At 40.2% G+C, this 23688-nt stretch overlaps 1 protein-coding gene and 1 pseudogene across 4 annotated transcripts; one reads left to right on the top strand and one right to left on the bottom strand.

Moving 5' to 3' along the window:
* The first annotated feature begins 9537 nt into the window (after positions 1-9537).
* Positions 9538-15996, top strand: LOC133920385 (MADS-box transcription factor 57-like). Of its 4 annotated transcripts, none has more exons than XM_062365007.1 (8): positions 9538-9939; positions 10782-10860; positions 14634-14695; positions 15011-15110; positions 15187-15228; positions 15322-15405; positions 15483-15644; positions 15731-15996. In XM_062365007.1, exons 1-7 carry the CDS (start codon positions 9758-9760, stop codon positions 15618-15620), a joined length of 687 nt encoding a protein of 228 aa, XP_062220991.1. In that variant the 5' UTR covers positions 9538-9757; the 3' UTR covers positions 15621-15644; positions 15731-15996. The 4 variants fall into 4 exon arrangements, 3 of the variants coding, with proteins under 3 accessions (XP_062220991.1, XP_062220992.1, XP_062220990.1); XM_062365006.1 differs by having other exon boundaries at positions 9539-9939; positions 15734-15996; XR_009910095.1 differs by lacking the exon at positions 15731-15996 and having other exon boundaries at positions 15011-15228; positions 15483-15534.
* Positions 15997-21825: 5829 nt separating this feature from the next.
* LOC133920809 (SUPPRESSOR OF GAMMA RESPONSE 1-like) lies at positions 21826-22751 on the bottom strand (annotated as a pseudogene).
* Positions 22752-23688: the final 937 nt, after the last annotated feature.

The following is a 23688-nucleotide window of genomic DNA, read 5'->3' as shown; positions in this document are numbered from 1 at the left end:
TAGATAATCTAATTGATAGAACCGATGTTGTAAGCAATTTACCAATGTTTTATCTTTCGAACACAAATTGGTAGTATACGACACCAATCACATATGTTGTCAATCCACAGAGGGTTTGCTATTTTCAAAGCTAGATTTAATTTATTAGAAATTTTGAGAGTTTTCAACATATAGAAACATATAGGTTCGCATCTTTTAAACCAATCCGGTATAGGGAGTGGGTCCAATACATATACACTTCTATCCACCATGTTAAATGCAAATAGTTTGAAATGCTCGTGCTGTACATATCGATAATAAATTTATAAACAATAGTCACTATTATTAGAAGAAACTAAAGCATGACACAAATAAACAACAAAACAAAATATACCAACTAGCACCGTGAAATATTGTACTACATCTCAGGCCACATATCAAATGTTTTTGCCAACAACTGGACATCAAGCTTCCTTCTACGATTCGGCTCTCACTCGAAGTCGCACAACAACTGTGATAAATAAGAGAGCTCGTAAGATTATGTAAAAACAACATAATTAAATGAATATATTATATCATACTCAGAACTGAAGATCCATGTAGTGATATTGGGTGTCCATTAGTAGGTTGATCTCATCGCAAGCGAACATCCTTGTACCCATGCAAAAGGTCAACCTGCTAATGGGCATAAGGATGATCTCATCGCAAGCGAACATCCCTGAGATTGTTTCAACATGGGTATAAGGATGTTTAAAAGACATGAACCTATATATTTCTATATGTTGAAAACTCAAAATTTCCAACAAATAAAATCTAACTCTAGAAGTGGCAAACTACCCGTGGATTCACAACATATGTGATTGGTGTCATATACTACTAATTTGTGTTCCAAAGATAAAAGATTGGTACATTTCTTACAACATCGACTCTATCAATTAGATTATTCATGTAGATGTAACATTTTATTCTACTGCAGGTTCGACTTAGGGTTTTTTTTATTAAATTTATGCGCACGTGGAATGTTAAATAATTACAACCACCGATTTACACTATAAGTGTTCTCAACAACGTTGTGATTTATATTAAGCAATTAGTCATCTGATTATACTCTTTTTTACAATTAAAAACATATAATACGCTTACAGGATGTACACGAATTAAGAAATTAAGAAGTTCTTGGTTGGCCTACTGAAATATAATAGAAATGAATCTAAAAATAATATCTCTAAAGTTGTACGAGAATTTGTTAAACATATTAAATAGTGCATTGTTTCAGAATAAGAGATTAATTATGCTATTATTTTTGCTCCTATTGTACCGTTTATTTTCCTCCTTTACCTAAATTTTTACTCATGACTTCGATTATGTATGTAATAGGTGACCATAAACTTATATCCTGTAATTTTTTTGAATAATATAATGGATGACTATAAACTTATACACCATATTATTTTAAATTTCAACTCCTACTACAATGTTATTGGTTTCATTTGCATGTTCTTATCACAATATTATTAATTACATGTGTAACGTACGTGCACGATTACTATTCCAACAAAAAAATTCCAACATCTCGCTTATCCACCAATAAAACCTCATCTAGATGCCGCAACAAATAAGCGATCTGCTTGTAGTTTCGGCACCGCTCATAGAATGGCATTAGGTGGTTTTAGAAGTGCAAATTTATATGCTCTGATAGACGTATGATTAATGTACAAAATAAAATTGTTTCATGCAGAACATTGATTTCCATTACAATACATAGTCACTTAACTAGCACCGAGTAAAGTTGCACAGCGCCCACATGTGATTTTATGTACTCTCAGATCCCCATTGTACTTTGAGTGTTTGAAACATGCACAGCTTAAGGTCTGTACCCTGCACAACAAGCTTACGAACCCCTCCCCTAACTTATTTAGGTAAGCAGGTGTCGAACCTAATTTTGAAAGTACCAACTTCTTTGAAACTCCGTATGTGAAAACTTTACGTAAAAATGTGATATGTAAAGAGTACATGCACGTGAGCAATGTCAACATCTAGGACCAACAATTTGAATCCACAAGAACAGCTGAACCATGATCGAGGGGAGATGAGGCATATGCTACTGTACCTTGGTAAAGGTGTCGCCCTGGTTGAGCAGGTACAGTAGTTTGGTGATAACCTGTAGATACAGACAGAAGCCATCAGAAATCACACGACATTAACGCGTAACAACGGACGCTCCGTGGCGTGGAGAGATAATATTGCGAGATCTTAGGGGAGGTCGATGAAATGCGATTGTACAGGCACCTAGCAGCATCGCCGCGCGTCGAGATGGGGGTCATGGAAGACGTAGACCTCCTGCAGGACGCGCCCTTCTCGATGCCGAGGACGGCGAATAGTACTATGCACCAGCAACTAAACAATCAATCAATCAACCAAAGGAAATGGCTATGATCTTGTTTGACTTGAGTACAATGCACAGTAAACTGGGGCTAGCTGAACAGTATTTTACGTCGGTTACTGTAGCACTAGAACTCAATTGTTCACCTTTGATGCAATGGTTCAGACCCGTTTGGAGTCACATGACTTCACAGATGAGTGAAATCAGAGGATCTCAGTTCAATGTCTATGGACGCAGTGATCTGAATCGGATCGTGACAGATTTAGGGCTTGGTGGGTGTAGATCTGAGCATGCACGCATAGAGCCCCGACGCACACATGCACGCAATAAGGAGAGGGGGAGGAGGTGAGGCTTGGCACGCGCACCTTCCTCGTTGGGGTCGTCATCCTTCACGATGAGCGGCTGTGCCATGGCCGTAGGTGGGGGGATGCGCGTGTGGGAGGGTGCTCAAGCCGGCGGGGCGGGCGGGAGGCACGGGGAAGGGGGTGAGGGCTTCCTACGAGAGACAAAGAGAGAGCTTATTGGCATCGGCCCACTGATAAGCGGCGAAGGATAGCCCGTTGGAGCCACGGCGGTTGGTCGAAGTGATGGTGGCGACCGATCGAGTGGAGGCGCAGGGGTGAGCGACCGAGGGAGGGTGCAGGGAGGAGGAATAGGGGAGGGAGGAAGAGGGTCCAGGGGATGGCTGGGTGACGGGGAAGCAGGTAGGAGGGCGTCAGGGGAGGAAACCACAGGCAGATTTGGCAGGCACGATGGCGCCGGGGAGGAAATCATAGGGGCAGATTGGGTAGGACGCGCCGGAGGGAGAGGGGCTTGTTTTTTTCCGGTTTTGAGGGCGCGGGGATGAAATCAGGAGAGAAGGATCGTTTGTGTGTGCCCAAAATGGGCGGATGAAGGGGCGGGCAGACGGACGAAGGATGGGAGTAGATGAACCAATTTATTATATATTTTTTGAGTACTAGAGATTAAATGACTGAGTATTGGAGCAATTTTGAAGGGCAAGGTACTGTAGCTACTGTCCATGTGGGTCACATGTATGTGCGTGCGCATATATACACACACGGATACATATATATATTTGTATATATGTGTACCTGTGTATATATATATGCACATATATATGTATTCAGATATATATATATACATAATTTTTTAAATTCTAAAAAAAATAGCGAAAGGAATAATAGTTATATCGATAAAATCGGCTGAAATAATCTAAAATGCATAGAAAAACATCTAAAACTCAAAAGAATATAAAATAAATTTAGTTATGTTCGTATTACTATCGCATACATGTTAAAATTATGTGCATGCATTAAAGTAACACTGTTTTCTTCATAATTAAATGGATATGTTAAATATTGATAAATTCATAAATAAATATTGAGAGGTCAAAAAAACATAATTAAATAAATGTGTTAAATATTAATAAATTTATAAATAAATATTGATGAAATCATAAATAAATATTGATATGTCCAAAAATGTAAATATAATTATTTATCTTCTTTTATCATATTCTATATAATAAAAAACAGACATGATGTAGACGTGTCAATCCGCTATTGTAACCGCCCACGTCGTGGCTTTCAAAAAATAGCTCATAGTTTTAAGAACAGAATGGGAGTAACAAGCTTCGGTGGCGCGACATTTTTCCACGTATACCCCGAGAAAGCGACCATTGGCTACATACATACTGCATACTGCAAAGAAGAAAGTGACCACCACGCTCTCCTCTCTCCTGGTTGGCTCGCCGTGGATGCATCCCGAGACCTTTCTCGACAGGTGTTGTCTCATCATACGGCAATGATTGACACTTGCCCGCCACTTTCGTACAGGAAAATGCTTTCCCAACCCCAAAAGGGGCTCGATCCCTTCGCTTTCCTCAAAGTGGTTTGAGCCCCGGAACTCGCGAGTCCTCTGCCGATCCATGATCGGCGCGAACAAAACTGCTCCTCCTATTGGTCGTGCAGCCACGTGGTCTGCGCGACCAACCAGGCGCAGCTCCGGAGCACCAAGACGAGGATAATCTCTTCTCTCTTTCCGAAGCGATCCCCGGTGCGTGGTGGCCATGATGCAGGTAACATGCGCCTGCTGCTGCTGAAAATAAGGGTTTGTTACCACGTACGCGTGCCGAATCAATCATCTGACAATACCACTGTTCGAAACTAGCTGAGATTGCCCAGCCCTCGCTGAAAATATATAGAGTATTTCTAATGTGCGTGATCGAGGTAGTCCTCTCCTCTAGGAAGTCTCACTTAATATCTACGGCACTTTATATGATGGGTGTTCAGACTGGTTGTTCGGAATATAATTTTTGTAGCTTTTTTTCGAAGAATGAAGGTCTCTAAAGCACAATGGAATCTTGAAAAGAATCATTTAGAAATATAGACAGTTGAGCAAATAGACCAGCCCTTTATTAAGCCATAACTTGGGCACTAATTTTGAACCCGTAAAAGATGTTTACTTAGAACATAATATATTCTATTTATATGCGTCGCACATCATTTCTCGTATAAAATAACTTTAGTTGGACGTTTATTCCTATTCTCTCCTTTCATCAAGTTTGGCTCCTTTAATGAAGCAATGTTGATGACGAGTTAATCTAGGATGACGGTAGTTATTCTAGGATAACTGTAATTTAGGGATGAATATAATAAAACACCTCTTTTTTTATGTTTGGCATGTTAAATCAAAGCCAGGGTCATTTCTGACCGGAAAGGAACATAAAGAAAACCCTTCAAGCTAAATTAAGAGCGGTGATGTCACACAAAATGATAAAAGAACATAAACCACCAAGATTGGTTCTCGGTGGTCAAAGATGCATAGCGCACATAGTCGACCTAGGTTCGGTTGCCAACTCCGCCCATAGGATTTGTGTCTTTAATTTCTTTAAAACTAGAAGAATTAGTTCCTTGGAAGCATTGAAAGAAGAAAAAAGTACATCGGTGGTATGATTGAATTGGACTTAAGGGAGGTGTGAAGAAATCACCTTAGTCTACAAACATATAGGATAAACAATATGGTACTAAGAGGATAATAGAAACATTGTTATTTCTTAGTGATAAAGAACATAAACCACCGAGATTGGTTCTAGTGGTCAAAATGTAAGTGCGCATAGTCAACCTAGGTTCGATTGCTAGCTCTGCCAACTTTTAATTTCTTTAAAACTAGAAGAATTAGTTCCTTGAAAAAAATTAAAAGAAGAAGAAGAAGAAGAAGAGTATATTGGCGGTGTGGCTGAACTGGACTTAGGGAGGTGCGAAGAAATCACCTTAGTCTACAAACATATAGGATAAGGATTTTTTTAAGGTACACCCAAGTTGATATGAACCGTCCATTTTAGTTGATCTAATTGATATTTCTCTTACCCCATGTGAGATAATAGGCTTTGCGGTACCATGCAAAGGCTATTAATATCAATTACCACATAGTAAATAAGGAAAGAAGAATATTTTTTGCGTATGTTATTAATAGCGTGGCTCTTAATATAGTAGTTAGTGACAACAATAATACCACTTGCTATAGTATTATACACCGTACTCATCTATTTTTTTTAGCGATTTCTAAATTTTACTGTCATACACATCTATGTTCTCAATAATGAGTATTTCAAATTTAATAGTACAATAAACTATTAAATTCTTCTAATGAAATTTTGAATTCAAATTTGAAATCACAATATTGAGACTACAAAAGAAATACATCTGGTTTTTTATTTAATCCATAGTGAAACCTTACATGTCTTATTTAAACACCAAATTGATTGGAATTTATACCCACCACGTATGCCCATCTAGACTTTTTCTAATAAAACTCTATATATTGAATACAGTGACATATGTATACATACATACGGTACCTTAAATAGGAATCTGCAAACGTAATTGATTGTTGATTAATACTGTTGCACTGATTTAGGACATTCCATTTTTTCTTTGACCACATATAGCAAACTAACCTTCCTTTTCTCTAAAATGACCTTGATTAATCAATGGCTAGGATTCATTACTTCTCTTACCTCTAGCGGTAAGAGGTGTACCGTAAAAGAGCCCATAGGATAAACAACATGATATTAAGAGCATATTCAAAAGACTCTCTAAAATTGGTTCACTATATCCCCATATAGGGAGGCATTCTAAAAATATTGACTCCTTAAAAATTTTCCCCTCTAGCAGATATACTATTTGTGACTCCCTATATTTTAAAATTCATCTACGTAGGCAAACTTCCAATCGCCTCTCCCATCTCTTTGTTCTTGTGCTTCTCCCTGCCGCCCCTCCCGTCTCCCTTCTAGCGCCAGCATCCGTCGTTTGCGTGCGTGATCGGGACGTCACGCCTTCGTTCACGTGCGACGCACACTGTGACACCCAGACACGCTGTCGACCTGAGCAGGAGCGAGGGAGTCACGTCGTTAACCCGTCACGCCTAGACATGGTCGATCCCGAGCGATGACATGCCCATCGACCCGAGCGACGACGCGCCTGTCGATCCGGAGAGGCGTGAGTTGAACCCAGGGACACACCATCGATCCCGAGCAAATAATCGTCAGTGTCAGATGCGTACATAGCCTCTCGTCTGTTGCCCCTGACCTATCGTCTGCGTGCAACACCTGAGGAGAAATTGATCTGTTTTAGGATGACTCAACATAGCTTTTTCATGCAACATGTCTTGGATTCGTCATCATCGGATGATGGCGATGATTTCATTATTGCTGCAACACACGTAGCACACAATCAATATCAGCTTGATAAGGAACTGCACCATAGCGGATCTGTCTTTGGGCATCAAGTAGTTCATCGGAATAGAGAAGCAGGACATTTGAGGTTGTATCAAGACTACTTCTCAGATGATCCTACATATGGCTCTACTTTGTTTAGGTGCAGGTTTGTAATCAGTACCTATATTTTTATTTATCTTTGTTGTAAATTTTGATATGTATGGCTCATTTGTAAAGACAATAGCATCTCCACTAGGCAATAAATTTGTAAATATCAATGTGGCTTCTACACAAAATCTTATCGGAACAAAACTCATAATTTTTAACATAACCACACAAATGTCATATTGTTTCATCTACAAATGCCAAATCACAAAAGTCACAAAAGTTACACCTGATCTCGATCGTCCTAAGTTCGAAAAAGGCATTTCTGTTCTGTGTACTCAACATGTTTGTGCGGGTAGAAATTCACAACAATCATGGGTCCTTGAACTAGAACCTAAGCATGATGTAAAATCCTACTGGATAACTTATGATATTTCTTCGGTATTACTAAAATATCATATGCGCTACTAATTCTGACTACGCATTCAACAAAATTAACCAATTTACACTGCCATGAAGTAGCAAACTCTGAAGAGTAGCTCACCAAGAAAGGTGTCCTATCACTGTAGTACATCATTGCAGCTGGTTCGTCGTTGTCACCTCCACTCGGGACCCTCTGCCTCGATCGCCTCATGCGCCCTAGGTCTGATCCACCAATCGCATGTGGTTCATCCTGCCCGATCGATAGTGGCTCCCATCCTCCTCGTCCTCGAGTATGCGCGTCTTCCCGAGCACCAGGGTTGTCGTTGCGTCGCCTTCAGGCCATAATGCTGCCGCCTGTGGCCGTGCCTTCGTGCCCTCCCTAGCGCAGTCCGATCGAACAGAGGATCCTACCATCGCCCTACATCGTTGTTTGATGCCCCCTCTTCGGCGTGTCATCACCTCAGTCATCGTCGCCCTTGGCCTTCGTCATGCTGTTTGGTTGTTCTTTGCCGATTTCTTCGAGCACCACCACCATGCTCTCTCGGACACTAGGGTCATCACTCTAGGACGCTGGTTCCTCCTCCTTCTATCGCCTTCATCCAAGCACAACCTCGTCACCAACATTATAATCTTCTCCCTGAATACTTTGTCTACTTCGAGAATCGTGGGCTGCATCGGCACTCTTCTCCTCGTCTCTCTATGCACAGTTATCGTTGATGCCTTCTCTGCTGGTCCCTCAAACACTAGCGCATGGTTGGGCTCCTTACCTTCATATGTTCAGTACTGGCAACACCTGTACATCCCTTCGTCCCTAACGCGTTTCCGGGCCTAGCAAACCCGATGCATGCCTCATCTTCGACAGCCATCGACTGTGTCAACTTCGGCATCAACCTCTTCTTCGACGACTGCCTCATCCACGTCACCGTCTTCTTCCCTCGGGCCTTCCTGTGCCCGTCACTATGGCATCTCCTTGCGCCCATGGCTTCAAGTGCGGCTTCCGCAACAGTAACCCCAACTATAGCTACGTCGACCCCGCCTATCTCATACACATCATCGTCGACCACAGCTTGGCTACTTGTCTCGCTCTCGGCTACCTCGATATTGGCACAAAGGGCTACCATTCGCATGAGCTACTTGTCGGTTTCCACTCCAGTCACAACACCCGCAATGCGGTGGCATTATGACTGCAGGGGGATGTTAGTCCGTCGACTTGACACCTTCGACTTTTTATCCAGTCTGACCGTCTGCGATGCTACCGCTACGCCTTCAGGAGGATGTTAGAGTATATTTATTAGTTAGGATTTGTAATCCTGTACTGCCATATATATCAAGAAGACTTCTTACCTCTAAGTCTCTATACTATATTTATACCGTCTATAAGACTCAATACAATCCCTCCACAATCTCACACAATCTATTTTTCTTAGGGTTTTAAGATAAATGAGGTTTTATTTCAAGATAAATGAGGTTTTAGTACGAGGTAAGGTGATGGGAATGGGATGTCGACATCGCCCATGTTTGGTACAATCAAAAGTCTTCTCTAGGGACTGGAGACGCCAAAGGACGGACACATCTCCCATTCTGGATATGTGTAGAGCAGCAAGCAATTAAACAATAATTTGAGAGAGCAATGGAGTTATCTGTACTTATCTATGCCCTCTTTGTCATCTATATAAAAAATCAGCTTAATTTGCTAATTTTCAATCGTCCGAGAAATTTCTTATATGCTAACAGCTAACATAGTTGACATGCGGCTACCAAAATGTTACGGGAAGTGTACAGATCCGTAAGACATGGTCTCGTCGATCACCTGGAGGAGGCTTTCAGTCTGTACCAAATTCCAACAATAAAATAACATAGTTTATGTACAGTACATATCGCTAAGCAGCTAGCCTCAATGAGAAGCTAAACATAGAGAAGGACTAGTAGTCCAGCAACTTGCCCACTTGCATCAAGTTCGTGCATAAAACCTAATCAGAACTTTGCCTTCTCCTTCCTCGCTTAGGTATAGCTAAACCATCACTGGAAGCTAGCTAAGCTAGGAACCCACCTGCTTGAAGCCTCAGTTTCCGCACATCAGATCAATCTCTAATTCTCCTTCTTCTTGTGGTCTGTGATTGCCGTCAGAGAGAGAGAGAGAGAGAGAGATGGGGAGGGGGAAGATAGTGATAAGGAGGATAGACAACTCGACGAGCAGGCAAGTGACCTTCTCCAAGAGGCGGAACGGGCTGCTGAAGAAGGCCAAGGAGCTCTCCATCCTCTGCGATGCGGAGGTCGGCCTCATCGTCTTCTCCAGCACCGGCAGGCTCTACGAGTTCTCCAGCACCAAGTACAATTCATTTCGCATATATATATATATATGTCTCTCTATGCTAAAAATTTCCTATTGATTTGGTTTAATTTTAACTGATATTTTAATTTTATATACAATCTTCTCCTTCTTTTGATGGCTAGTGTAGTTATATAGCTAGCTGATCAAGATTTATGTAATAGATAATAAATCCAATTGAAGGATCAATTAGTAATTTTCTTTGAAAATTAATATTAATACTTGATCCTTCAACTATCTTCAATTAATAACAAGATCTATATGGTCACAAGTTTCTTGTGGTCTTTTGTTCTTTTAATCTAAAGCTAGAGATCAATATTTTTCCTTCATGTGATTGTAACGGAAAACTACAATGAATGCGAGACTTCTATCCCATTGGGGATTTGATACCCTTATCAAGAAGTTTTTTTTTGTCTAGTTAACTTTGTTTCCTCAGAATGTTCCCATCCATCTGCAGAAATGAAGCATCTGACCCAAAAAAATCAGTAAGAATTAGGCAAGTGCTCCTTTTGTCCGTCGAGAAAAAGATTTAATGTAGAAAATTATATATATTTGATGAGAGATATAAAATTTCTTGCTCGATCTTTGAATAATATATAGACCGCTAGCACTACCGCTTGTTGACAACTAAATATACGGAGAGCTTCTAATACTCCATGCAATCTCGAGTACAGTAATATTTGTGTAAAATGATCACAAACAGTGTGTTAGAAAACACTATAAAAATAAATTAATACAACTGTCTAAGTGTTTACTATCTTGTATAACATCAAGGCATTAAGCTGCAAATTCAAACGAAGAAACACACTAACTGAACTATCCTTTTTACATTTCCGTTACAGCATGAAAGCTGTGATAGACCGGTACGCCAAGGCAAAAGAGGAGCAGCTTGGAGTGAACAGTGCAACTTCAGAAATTATGGTACGGTGAGGAAGAAGTATCTATATATTTTTCTGTTGTTAGTACTCATGGTGCATTGATGAGAGAAGAGATGTGATGTTTGCCTGACTAATGGCAGATTTTAGTCTTTAACGTTTCTTTTCTTTAATTAATTACTATGATTTTATCTGCTTGTTCGTTCATGTATGCATGATGAACCAATACCAAATTTGGTCATGTGATCTTTTTAGGAAAGAAAAAGGGAGGCTCTATCTGCCAAAAGTTTACTACATAATTATCTAGTGAACTCAGTGTCTCTAAAAAAGGGATAATATTTTTTTAAAATCTTCAATGATTTCTAAAGTCCTGGCAACGATTTCCAAAACCTAGTTCAATAATTACTTAAACCTAGTTCGACAATTTCTGAAACATACATGGCCATGAATTTTTTTTAATATAGTTCAATTCTGATCCTGTCAATAATTCTTGTAACCTAGTTCAACGATCTTTTAACACCTAGCAACATCTTTTTAGGGAGCAATCATTAATGATCTAGTAATCGTTCACCCATTAGCAATCTCCACGACAATATATGAGGGTTCTCTTTGAATAAAGTTATCACAAGCATTGTTTCAAATTAAATTCGTTTCGTGCTAGTCTAGCAACAAGGGTCAACTAGCAACTAACCCGCTATGCTCAGTTGGCTAGAGTACTTGTGAAGAAATATGTCTATCTAGATTTGAGTCTTAGACTCGCACAATTACTCAGTATTTTCTTAGATTAAATCATAAGAGGGATAGTATGTACACATTTAGGTATATCTAATGATCAAAATATGTGCATGTGCTATGTAAAATTATATATTTAATCTTATTTAGATATATGCTAAGACACACTGGTGTGTCTATGCATTCAACTTGTACTTAAAAAAGCAAAACTAGTGCCTAGCCCACCTTGAGTGCCTGACATAAAGGGGAGAAGGGAGAAGACGGGATCACAAGGACGATGGCGTCTGCTACGCCATACGGCTAACTTCACCTCACGAGACAGACATGCTAAACACAAATCCGATGGTCTCATTCAATCCAAACCCGATACATAAATAGAACGAAAAACAAAATAAAAATGCGAAACTGCAAGGTATATAATTTCTCGCTGATGGATAATAACCTTTGAAAAACGTTCAGAATAAAATGAAACCGACATATTGAGGCTGATAATCTGATAATTCCCATGGTACTCCATTGATAAGTATTGAATAACGTTCAGAATAACCTACAATACAATGGAAGGAGTATATGCGAAGATGAAGGGATATTATCTGCATCTAGCAATCTGATGCCCACCTCACTAACCAGTTTGCAGCTTTGCTAGCAACAGGACATCGTTTTGGAACATGAATTGGGAAGTTGACAAGAATCCGTCCATTGATAAGTAGCATTGATCTCAGACTACAGCAAAAACCTTGAAACGAGAAGATACTATTCTCGTCTGCAACAGTAGTGGCAAACTAGCTGTCCATACTGCATATAGCAATTTGATACAAGAAAAGCGTTCTGAAACAACAAGCTTCAACTCTTGAAGAGGCTGGCTCATCTTAATAAACAATATATCTTGCTGACTGATAACTTCTCTATAAACAATAAATAGATTTTGCAGTACTTCCAGAAAGATTCTGAATACCAGGCTACCCAAGTTCAAAACTCTAACCCATGCCTTGCTGCTTGACCATGTGCCATGATGTAAAAGGAGACCACCGTCCAAGAAGTCAGCTGAGGATTACAGTACTGGGAAAACACCATCACAGCGGCACTCCGTTGCACGCTTTCTGATGAAGCCACACACAGCATTTAAGGACAATCACTATCTTTATGGGGCCAAAGAGAAAGCCATCCAAAATTCATCTTGGGGAGGCATGTTATAAAGTACAAAAATCGAAAAATGATATAGATTTAGATAGAATAGCAGAAAGAAACCAGCTAGTTGCTCTTCTCTAAAAGATTCTGACTGTTTTTAGGTTTCTCCTTACTTTTTTTTGACAAAACAGTAGAATCATCCCCTACTGATTATATATTAAAAATAAAAAAGAAAGATACAGAAGAAAAACAAATTACCAACCAAAAACAAAGACAAAAAGAGCCCTAACAAAGTTGCTCTAAAGAAGCAAGCCATTGAAACATATCATCATTTCTAGAATCTTTAGCTCGATTAATAATACGAGCGAAATCTTTCTTGAAGAAGCTCCAAACAGCTTGAGCAGTTGGAGTCGAATCATTGAAAACCCAGTTATTTCTTATTCCACAGATGCTCCAGCACATGATTATGATAATTTCCATTGCAAACGGAACGGCAAGTCTTTTCTTGAAGACCTTGAAGTTTTGAAACATACTAGCATTAAGATTTGAGCAAAGTTTCTTCTTACTTAATTGAGATAGGCAATATGTCATCCTTATATAGGAGCCAAGGCTAACCACTTATCTCTAAGACTTATCTCTCACCCGGGCTAACGCGCAGCTACAGTAGACGTCGGTGAACAGTAATTCCAGCCCGTAACAAAACAAACCAACTAACAAACTATATCTCTATCTAATTTGATTATCCTCTTATGAAGATACTCTCAATAACTGGAGCAAAAGCCAAAGTACACGGCGTTTTTTTAACTTTTGAAAAAACAAGCCTGTGGTTCCAGACCATTAACCAACAGTTTCACTGCACCTTGTTACTCCGTAGCGCATATCATAGCACAAACCAAATATTACACACGCCGAATAATACTGAATCTGTTGACTATCTTAACTTCCGTAAGTTAGTGCAGGCATAGTGATAGTATATCCACAACTGATATGGCCACCGGTAAGTTAAAAAGAGATGGCAAGGTGCCCTCTTAGAGTATACAGGGAAATAGTAGTATTTGTTAAAACTTTAACCGACGCTATGTCACTAGCACAAACAAAAGGGCAGTTAAAGCATTAAAAGCTGGAACAATTAGGACCATTAGAAAATTTAACTGATATTAATAAGCAAAAGTATGAGACAGGTATCATGTCTAAAAGGAAGAACTGTATTTGGTATGCTACGGATGGACTAGCTTCTCAAAACATCCCTCCATGCTGTTATCTTTTACAATGATATTTCCTTTGTATGTCGAGAAAAGGCCAAATCATGCATCTGCAAGCTAACATGGTTTTGAAGGCTATGGTACAATACATCACTCTAGCACCTAGTCATGCTTCGCGTGGCAAACTATTGTCAGCAATATTATGTATGCATCAACGATGATGGAAATATGCACTAACGTGATAACAAAAGTTAAAGAAAAGATCGCAGTAGCCACATAAATCAAAATATTACATATGCACATTGAGAATGCAATTGCAATGTTATTGTTTGGGGAAAATAGAAATGACAAACTGAATTTGCCCTGAAATCTCATTGGGAACTTGGCATGATGCAATATTACTCTACTAATATTGTTTCAACATATTGTTGGAATAAATCCAAACCCCTGAAGCAAGCTTAGATTGTATGGAATGGATATGTAGTTTCATTAAATTTATGCTAACATGGCAACAAGTGATTATAGCATACATGTTCAAATGGCTGGCCCCTGACTGAAATCAGAGCATTATGTCAAACATGTGCACGACAATGAAAGCAACGGGTTTGTTATCCCCAGACCTGAAGCATGTGCAGCTATTGAGTATTGATTGATTTTTAGCAGCATATTAGTATACTACGCAGTATACTTCTATATTAGTTTTCTAAAACTAGTTTTTTAGCTCAGAAACTAACATAATTTCTTTTTTTACTGATAGTTCTGGCAAAGGGAGGCAGCAAACTTGAGGCAACAACTGCACAGCTTGCAAGAAAGCCACAAGTATGATCTTCCGCAAATTCTGCAACAAATTAAATCGCCTGTCAGTACAAAGTTTCGACGTCGCATGGGAAATTTACGAACTGTCAAAACCAAAATGAAACATTTCATTCAGTCAGGACCTCAGGTTGTGGAAACAACTACAAACTGAAATACCTTGACAGTATTCACTGCTCATAAAAGGAAATTGATGGTGCCTCTCTTCCAACAATATAATATGTGGTTTTGTTTTGGCCGTTGGGCCCAGTTAAATTTATATCAGGTTAGTTTAAGTGACTTACGAGATGATGTGAAAAAACTCTTTTTGCATGGTTGCAGGCAACTAATGGGAGAGAGGCTTTCTGGTCTAGGTGTGAGGGACCTCCAAAGTTTAGAGAATCAGCTTGAAACAAGCCAACGTAGTGTCAGAATGAGGAAGGTCATATTCATTTTGTTTCTTCATTTTGTTTTTCTATCTCCTTTAGTCTTATATGCAGAAATATCTATAAAAACAGGAGCATCTTTTGAAAGGTGAAATCGAAGAGTTGCACAGGAAGGTTAGGCCCTACAATCAATATCCTTTTTATTATTTCAAACAAACGATCATGCATGGAATTGTCTAACATTTCAATACACTGACGGTGAAACAGGGTTGCCTAATTCACCAGGAAAACATGGAACTCAGTAGACGAGTGAATATCATGTCAAAACAAAATGCAGAACTACAAGAAAAGGTTTGATGCAAGATATTTTTGCATAAACTTTAACCAAATGGTGATGCATTATCAGAAGCTAAACGACTTAATTTCAGCTCCAGGCCTGTGAAGTAAGAGGTGTTGCTGGTGCAAATAACAGCTCAAGCACTCCGTACAGCTTTTGTATTGTACAATATGCAGATGTCCCTGCTAATATTGATGTGAGACAATCACAACAAAAAGAGGGAGCATAGCAAAACAGGGGCTCCATAACTTGGGTAAATATTCTTTTCTAGAATCCAAAATTCGATAACTCCAAGAAGTATGAAGAAGCCTAATCAGAAGTTTACGCTTTCATATGTAGCAGACTTCAACTGCGCTAAGAAGATGCAGTACAAGCTGTGAATCATCATGATGTTCTACCAATTTCAACGTTCAATGCGGAGCACTTTGGTTGCCAAGAGTATTATGTGCTATATACTAGCTGAGTGAACAAAATGGTTTGTGTAGAGACTACTGTAATGACCATTTATGTTATCTGAGGTTCTACCGTATTTCTGCAACATACTGGTTATTGTAATGATGAATATCATACAGTAATTGTCATACCACTGACCGTGTAGATAATTTTGCAACAAAAAGGTACGGTTATGGATTTGCTTGGTAGGGCCCTAAGGCCTAGATGAGGTGACGCTGGGCCAGGATTACAACCGCATCAAAGGGGTTCGAAGAAAGAGATAGACTAGAGACTTCGATTTATTTTTTGCTTAATGGATGCGATGCTGCCCCCTCCCTTTAAATTGAGTGTCTTAGAGCATCTCTAAAAGCCTCTTTAAAATTTATTCCTATATCTTTATATAAATAGTCATTTTTAAAAAAAATTCTCCATATATTGCTACACTTTTTAGCAGACTCTTCGCATCCCACTCCTTATATTCGAACGGCTCCCTCAACTATCTCACCGACGTGTGGACTCCAACCGTCAGCTCCATCTCTCTCCTGAACTCCTTCACACACGTATAAGAGCAACCACTCCGGTCAAAATTGACCCAGGGGAGGGGATCGATTTTGGCTGGCTGTTGACCGCTCACCAGTGACGAACAACGGTGAAGTCCGGCGGATGGGTGGTACTAAGATGTTCAGCGCACCGATGCGAACCCATTTGTGGGGTTGATGACGACATGCACGCCGATGAAGTGCGTCGACAGTGGCAATGGCGGTTGGGTGCGACGGTGGCGACATGATTTGGTGAGGGAGAGAGGGAGGGAAAGAGCCAGAGAGCTTCAGTGAAGCACGACGGAGCTCACCAAGTGCTCGGTTTGGGCACGGAGGTGCTGGAGCGGCCGATCGATGAAGAGGCCAGAGGGGATCTTGAGGCGGCGATCGGAGAAGGAGAGGGCGGCGCGGGCAAAGCTCCGGTCGGGCGTCGGCTTAGGAGGTCAAGGGTGAGCGTTGAACAGAGGAAAGCCGAGGTAGTGGGCCCCGGGGTGGAGGGGGTATGGTCGGGTATTTTGGGAGTGAGGGGCACTTCTTACATGTAGCTAGCGAGAGAGGTGATTTGGGCATCGGTAAACATTAAAATTGAGATTGGGAAGCAGTTAGAGCTGAGATTTAGATAGAATTTCTTAAATTTGACTATAGAGAATGAGATTGAGACACTCTTGGAGATACTCTTACCCCTAAAAATCAGATCTAATTCATATAGCTCAATCTGGATTAAACGATCTTATCCCTAAATTATCTTTTTTATACTATCCCTAAATTACTTGATGCCAAAGAAATCAGTTAATCGCATCTCTAAGGCAGTTTTAGCGATGTTGCTGCGTGCTACAGTAGCCACGGGTCTGCACCAATAGCAGGTATTCTATCAATTCACCAAACCGGCAAAATTTGAATTTCCCACTGCTTAGTTTGGTCATCAGTAGAACATTTATCTTTTTGAACAAGGGTCACTGATGGAACTGAAACCACATGTCATACTACAATACCTATGGATTCCATTCTACTCTCGAAATTGTAGGGAGGAACGGTACGGTTAATTATTCCGACAGTGACTTTTTTATGCTCGGAAATAAAGGTCCTTCTTGTCCTGAAAGGATTTGCATGGTGGTAACTTTGAGAAGGTAACTCAATGGTTTACATTCATATTGGGGCTGTTAATAGAGGTACTTACTGCGCCCGTGCTTGAAAGTGCTCTTCAGTTCAACCAATTATTTTCTATCCTACTGGCTTACAACTTTTGGCCAGCATGACAAGCAAGAATTTAATCTGTCAATCAAGTGTGTTCTTTAACATGAATAGCATTAATATTTTAGTCATTGAATTTGAGTAGGAGTACAAAGTAGGGGAGCATTTTCTCACTGAAAGAAAAGTTGTGGTTCCTTGACAGCAACCATTGGTTAAGCCAATATCACATTGAAGCGGTCGTGTCCTTGTACAACACTCCCGGCACTCTTCTTTTCTTTGAAGAAAACGTTCTTCTTTATTTGATGCTATTGACTTTTCACAGTCCCGAGATGTTGCTTTGACCATTGCTTTTCGAATGTTATATTGGTATTAATTAAGAACCAATAGGTATGTGAATTTATATTAAAACCTCGTGCTTTAAAAGCTCCAGTTAGAAAATCTTGTGTTCCAATCGAAGCACACTTGACGTGAATGCAGAAATTGCGATGTTCTCCATTGCTTATAATTTGGCAATAGCATGATATATAATCAGAAAATGTACAAAGTGCCACAAAGTAAATCAACCCAACAAATTTGCGCCAGCACTCTTGGTAATACAAACTAAAATAGCCCGTTGGAGAAACAACTACTTAAGAAATCACTAAAGCAATATTACTGCACCTTAAAATGTACTTTATGAGTTGGTGCCTTACTTGTGCTTTACTTGAGCCTTTCTTGCAAATAATGCAGTTCCTGCCTCATGCATGGTGCCACCGCATGCAATAGGTCAATACTAGTCAAGCAAAAGAGCAATGAATGTCAGAACACTCGACAACCAATGTTAGCTGTTTGAGACATGTATGCTGAAAATGAAGCAAACACAGAGCATACAGTCAGTTCCAGTTCTACTTATTCATAGGGAGAGAGAGAGAAAAAACTATAGTGCCACTTGTAATAACCAAAAGGAAAACCACTACCCTCGTACAAAATGCGAAACCGGCTTACCACAAAATATGTTTTCACAAATTGAAATTAGCTAAGTAATATTAAATAAGCTAATGTATAATTAGCATTGGGGCATTTGGCTATTCATATCCTCACATGACAGGAGTATAAATTAATTTGACCTTGCACTTGCAGTTAGCTTAGCTTTCCCAGAGCACAAACGCTGAAGTATATCAGGAACTATCCCATGAATTGGAATTTCAAATAGAAAACTTAGTGAATCGATCTTGTAGGATCGAGAACGGAGACTAAAAAGGGTGAATATACGTATTACAAATTTCTTGAGAAATAGATGGGGTACTCCTTGTTCACCTAACATATCTCAAAAATACACTACCAGAAGTATAAACAACGCAAGATAGAAAGATTTAGTGCACTATAACTCCACGAATGAAATACGAACTATTGGTTCCATTCAAGACCATTCTATATACCTCTGTGCACAAAAGCTCGCAACTTTAAAAAGAAATAAGACCAAAGAAGATCACCGGACAATGAAAACTCTCTACGTTGATGATTTAGAGGCAAGAAAATTCAAAACTCATCACATATGCATGTGTATATGAATTTTATACCTCTAGCAACAAGAAGAATACCTTGCCAAAGTGGAAAAATTTCAGCTCAAGACCGAAAACGAAAATCACCATCGAAAAAGTAAAACCAGCAACCAAAACAACTGAACCAATAGAGAGACTAGAAGGAGATGAGCAACAACACTTGCGAGAAAATAAACTTCATTAAGTTCAGAGGTCAACCCTATTTTAAACAGACTATAAAGTATTTTCTCTCACAAAAACTCTAACTATTATAAAGGCTAAGTCTATTATCTCTTCTCATCCAAAACTTATCACTAGGCTCTCAAATGATTGGCTCAAAGCTCTCCTACAGCTCTACCCCTTTATTTATAGGTCTAGAGAGGTGTCTTAGCCTTTAAGTTTTTTTTTTCCAAAATACCCCTAGCTTCTAATGACCTTCTACCTACCACCGAGGTATTTTGGTCCAACTTTTCTTCATCCATCGAATACTCACGGCTTCTTCATAACTTAGCTTCATCTCGACGTAAGCTTCACGATAATGTCACGTGACCCTCTAGACCTCTCGTGGTTTTGAGGCCAAACCGTGAAACTCTAGCACACTTCTCAAAGTGTGACTTGTCGTCTTGCTTACACCTTAAGCAAGCGCTCTGATGTTGACGTGTGTACTCCGTCTTATGACCCTGACCGCCGGTAAGTCTCTCCCGTTCCTGATCCCTCGAACCGCCTTGTCATTTGCACCGGCATCCCCTTCGCTTGACTTGGTTAACACGCTGTCTCCATCCATCTTACATACTTTGCTTGACCTTCACGTGTACTGTTAGGATCATCCTTGACTCCACCTAACCTTCTTGATCGTTTGACACCAATCACCCCGCTTGGCCCTGATCATCTGCTGTCGACCACCAAGTTGCATCCGTCACCTACACACCATAAGACAAGCAAATATGTTTCTCCAAATCATCTCTAAATCATCTTATGTTTGCTCAATATCAAAATCTTCAATTGAAATCCAATTCAATTCAGAGCACATTGCAACAGTTTTTTGAACACCAGATATCCGGTGTGTGCACTATTCTCAACTCGAAGCACCACTCACCGGAACATCCGGTCCAGTTCATAGACAGCACATCAGAACTTTCGATGTATACACCGGAACTTCCGATGTGAAGATTTCCAATTTTTCTCCGAAAGATTTCTTGTATGCAAGAAAAGCTCTGGTAATACCTTCCGGTGTAGCCATCACACTCACCGGACCTTCCGGCACATTGATCTTCAATTTCGCCCAAAAAATTGCTCTCTGTAAGAAATAGTCCGTAAGTATGTACTGCCCACATAAGAACTCTGGTGAACACTAGAGCACATCAGAACTTCCGGTATATGTATTTTTTCTACGAACAAAGAAGAATTTGTCAATTCCAAACACTGCCAACTCGAGTTAGTCATAAATAAGAACAAGCATCCACAAACACATGCTAACCAAGTTCAAGACAAATCAACCGTTGTCAATGCCTCATCACATGAAAACTAAGGTACTTCTCCAGTTGTTTTCTCAATCTCCCCCTTGATGAGTGTATTGACAATCCTCAAAACACAAAGATTTGGGATAAAAGAAGCGAAGCACATCCAAGCGACCAAAAACTCAAGAAAGAGCACAAAAATCTCACTTGGCATAAGAAGAGTTGCAAGAGGCCGAAGAGAGGTTAAGGCGAGCCAAAAACCTCAAAAGAGCAAAAAGAAATACTTCCCTTCATGAATGCACATTTTTTATTACGCTTGTTTAAGTTTTGGTGCAAATTTTCATTTCTCCCCCTTTGGCAATGCAAACATCAAGAGCAAAAACATTATGCAAGACATGAATATGCAATCCTAATGAGCTTTCACAAGTATATCACATAGCATTTGCAAAAGCTAGAGACATCAAAGAGCTATGGAGAGTTGAAAGCTGAGCTCACAATTGCACAAAGACTTAAAATAATACAGTGTCACAAGAACATAAAGCTACATAAGCTAAACCGAAGAATTAATGGCTCGTTTAGGTTCATATAGCCGAAATATGATAAAAGTGATCACCACATAAACATCCACTCGAGCCGAGGCAAAACAAGCATGAAGAACTAGCTAACTTCAATCTCAACCTAGGCATAAAAGAGTTCATGGTAGAAGACTTTGCAAGCGCTCACGTATAAAATCAAGATTTAGTTTGATCAAGTGATTAAAAAATTAAACAATTACGCACGTAACATGAAAGGAGTTGCTGCCGACATTACTCCAAGTCGACCTTGAACGCCAAGCGCGCTTGTTCCATAGACTCGTCGTAGGACATCATGATGATATTATTCTTGTCGATTTTTGAAGTAGACATATCTAGGAGGTTTTAGAATTCGACTAGAAGATAGTTGAAAAAACTTTGTCCCCAGCGGAGTCGTAAAAAATGTGTTGACGTGCAAAAGTGGTACGCCAAATCCTGAGTACCTCGTGTGCAATTTTCTGAACCGAAACTTCTAGCCTGGATCGGATGTTCCGATCGGGCGATTGGATGTTTCGATTAGTGTATCCGACATACAGCAGCTAGGAAACTCTAGTCATAGCACCACACCGTTGGACCTTCGTTGTCGCCACCTACTTGTATCCCTACCTAAAGAACTGTAGAGCGAAAATTCCTGCAGGCTATATACACAAAGTCTGGAGACACAAAGGGTAAACTAAAAACTTATGTAGTGGATATAGTTAGTCGAAATAAGGAGCGTACCAGTTAGCTAAGACGGAACTCAGGAGTACATTCAACCTTCTGGGCTATGTTATCTAAGCCGTCCAGCTTCTGGCATTCTTCAAGAACCCTTTTCAAATCATCTGCGGTCAACTGGGCATAATCAGCAAGGCGAGGCCTGTTCGTTTTGACCTCATCTCCACTGCCACATGAATTCTGACTCTGAAGGAACTCGTCACAAATTGACATGCATTATGTTAGTTGCTGGGATTTTAACAGAAAACTGGGATTCGCCCTCCCACCATTTTGGATCCTGTGAAGGGTGGTTATCTTGATCCTCGATCTCTTAGTATGCAGAATGGAGAATGTATCCTTTATCCTTCACTTCACAATGCCCTTTTATCCACATATTAGTTAAAAAGAGCTCTTTATGGGAAAAGCATTTGTGTTGCCAATTCATACTGCAAACAATATCACCTTAAAAGTCGCACATCTTATCTAGGGACTTTCACTGCATATGGAGAATATACAAACACAAAAGCTGATGCTTGGTACCAGATGACTTTTATGTTCAGAGTTCTGAACAGTTTATCGATTGCTATCGTCCAGCAGAGGCGACCAGTCCATCGATGGAGGACAAAAAGCCAAATCCACTTCGATATATACAGGCCCCAAAACATCTGCTGCAGTCATGCCCTATGAATTCTTCTCCCCAAGCTTAAACTGCCGCTGACAGAATAATTTAGAGACAACAAATTCACCATCCTTCTCATATGCATCACCCAATTGGTCTTTTCCTGCTTCCCGCCCTAAATATTACTCGCATACATAACCATTGGTTTCTTGCAACCAAGTGTGTTCTGCCAATTATTACCGGCCAACCCTAGAAGGTCCCGACGCCGCGACACACCCTGCCTGACTTTGTGCGCCGCCGCACCTCTGCAGACAAGCACGACGCCTCCGGCCACCATTAGGCTGGTCCTGCCTCCATCCAACCCACGACCGGAGAGGAAGAGGAAGCCAAAAAAATTCTATAACATTCAATTACCTGGTAGGAAATTTTTTTCCTTGCTGCAGGAACAGTTTCTGCTTTCAACTGGAACAGTTTTTCTCGTCCCGGAACTCTTCGCTTTACGGTGAGGGCTCGCCGGAAAAGCTCGTGGTGCCGGCTCGCAACTGACGACGGGGATGGCGAGTGCTAGGCAATGTGGGCTGAGATGCGGAGTGAAATTGGGCCAAGGTATAGGCCGATTTTGGGCCAACGGGGTGTGCGTTATGCGAATCGGCTCCGCATAGTGCGGCCTATAACAAGGCCCGTTGGAGCCAGCCAGCCTAATTTACACCGGGCTGTGTGTGACGTTACACATGTGGGATATCGGCCCATTACTACAGAACGGAGTGCAGTATATTTAATCAAAAGAAGAAAAAAAAGTGAGTGCAGTATCCTTTCTGTCTTTGAAGAGCCCATGTTCGAGTACTCGCCACCGAACTTGCGTATTGCTATGTCGTTAAGCAAATCAAATGTTCCTTTCAAAAACAATTTATCGATATCACCCTGTTGATGCGGAAAGATGCCACACTAAATATTAAACATCTTATATGTAATATCCATTAAAAATCACATAGGATATTCTAATCGTGGCGCTGCGTCGTCGGATCTTCGTCGTCACCCACGCTTAGGAGAGACCCTGTCAGAACGCAGATGGCCGGTAACTTTTCATTGGTCGTTGAGATCAATAATAGATAGCCATATAGATTGAAAAAGAGAACAAGACTATAAGAACTAGGCAAAACGAAAGTTAATATAAATTGTGTTGAACCGATTGGATGATGATTTCAATTGGTTATGATCCTCTTATATATAAAGGGCGATATGTCTTAGCCGTACAAAATTATAACTCTTAATTC

The sequence above is a fragment of the Phragmites australis genome, chromosome 6 (genome assembly GCF_958298935.1).
Source record: "Phragmites australis chromosome 6, lpPhrAust1.1, whole genome shotgun sequence".
Taxonomy (NCBI): Eukaryota; Viridiplantae; Streptophyta; class Magnoliopsida; order Poales; family Poaceae; genus Phragmites; species Phragmites australis.
The sequence above is the reverse complement of the archived record's forward strand: the minus strand, read 5'-3'. Positions and strand labels throughout refer to the sequence as shown.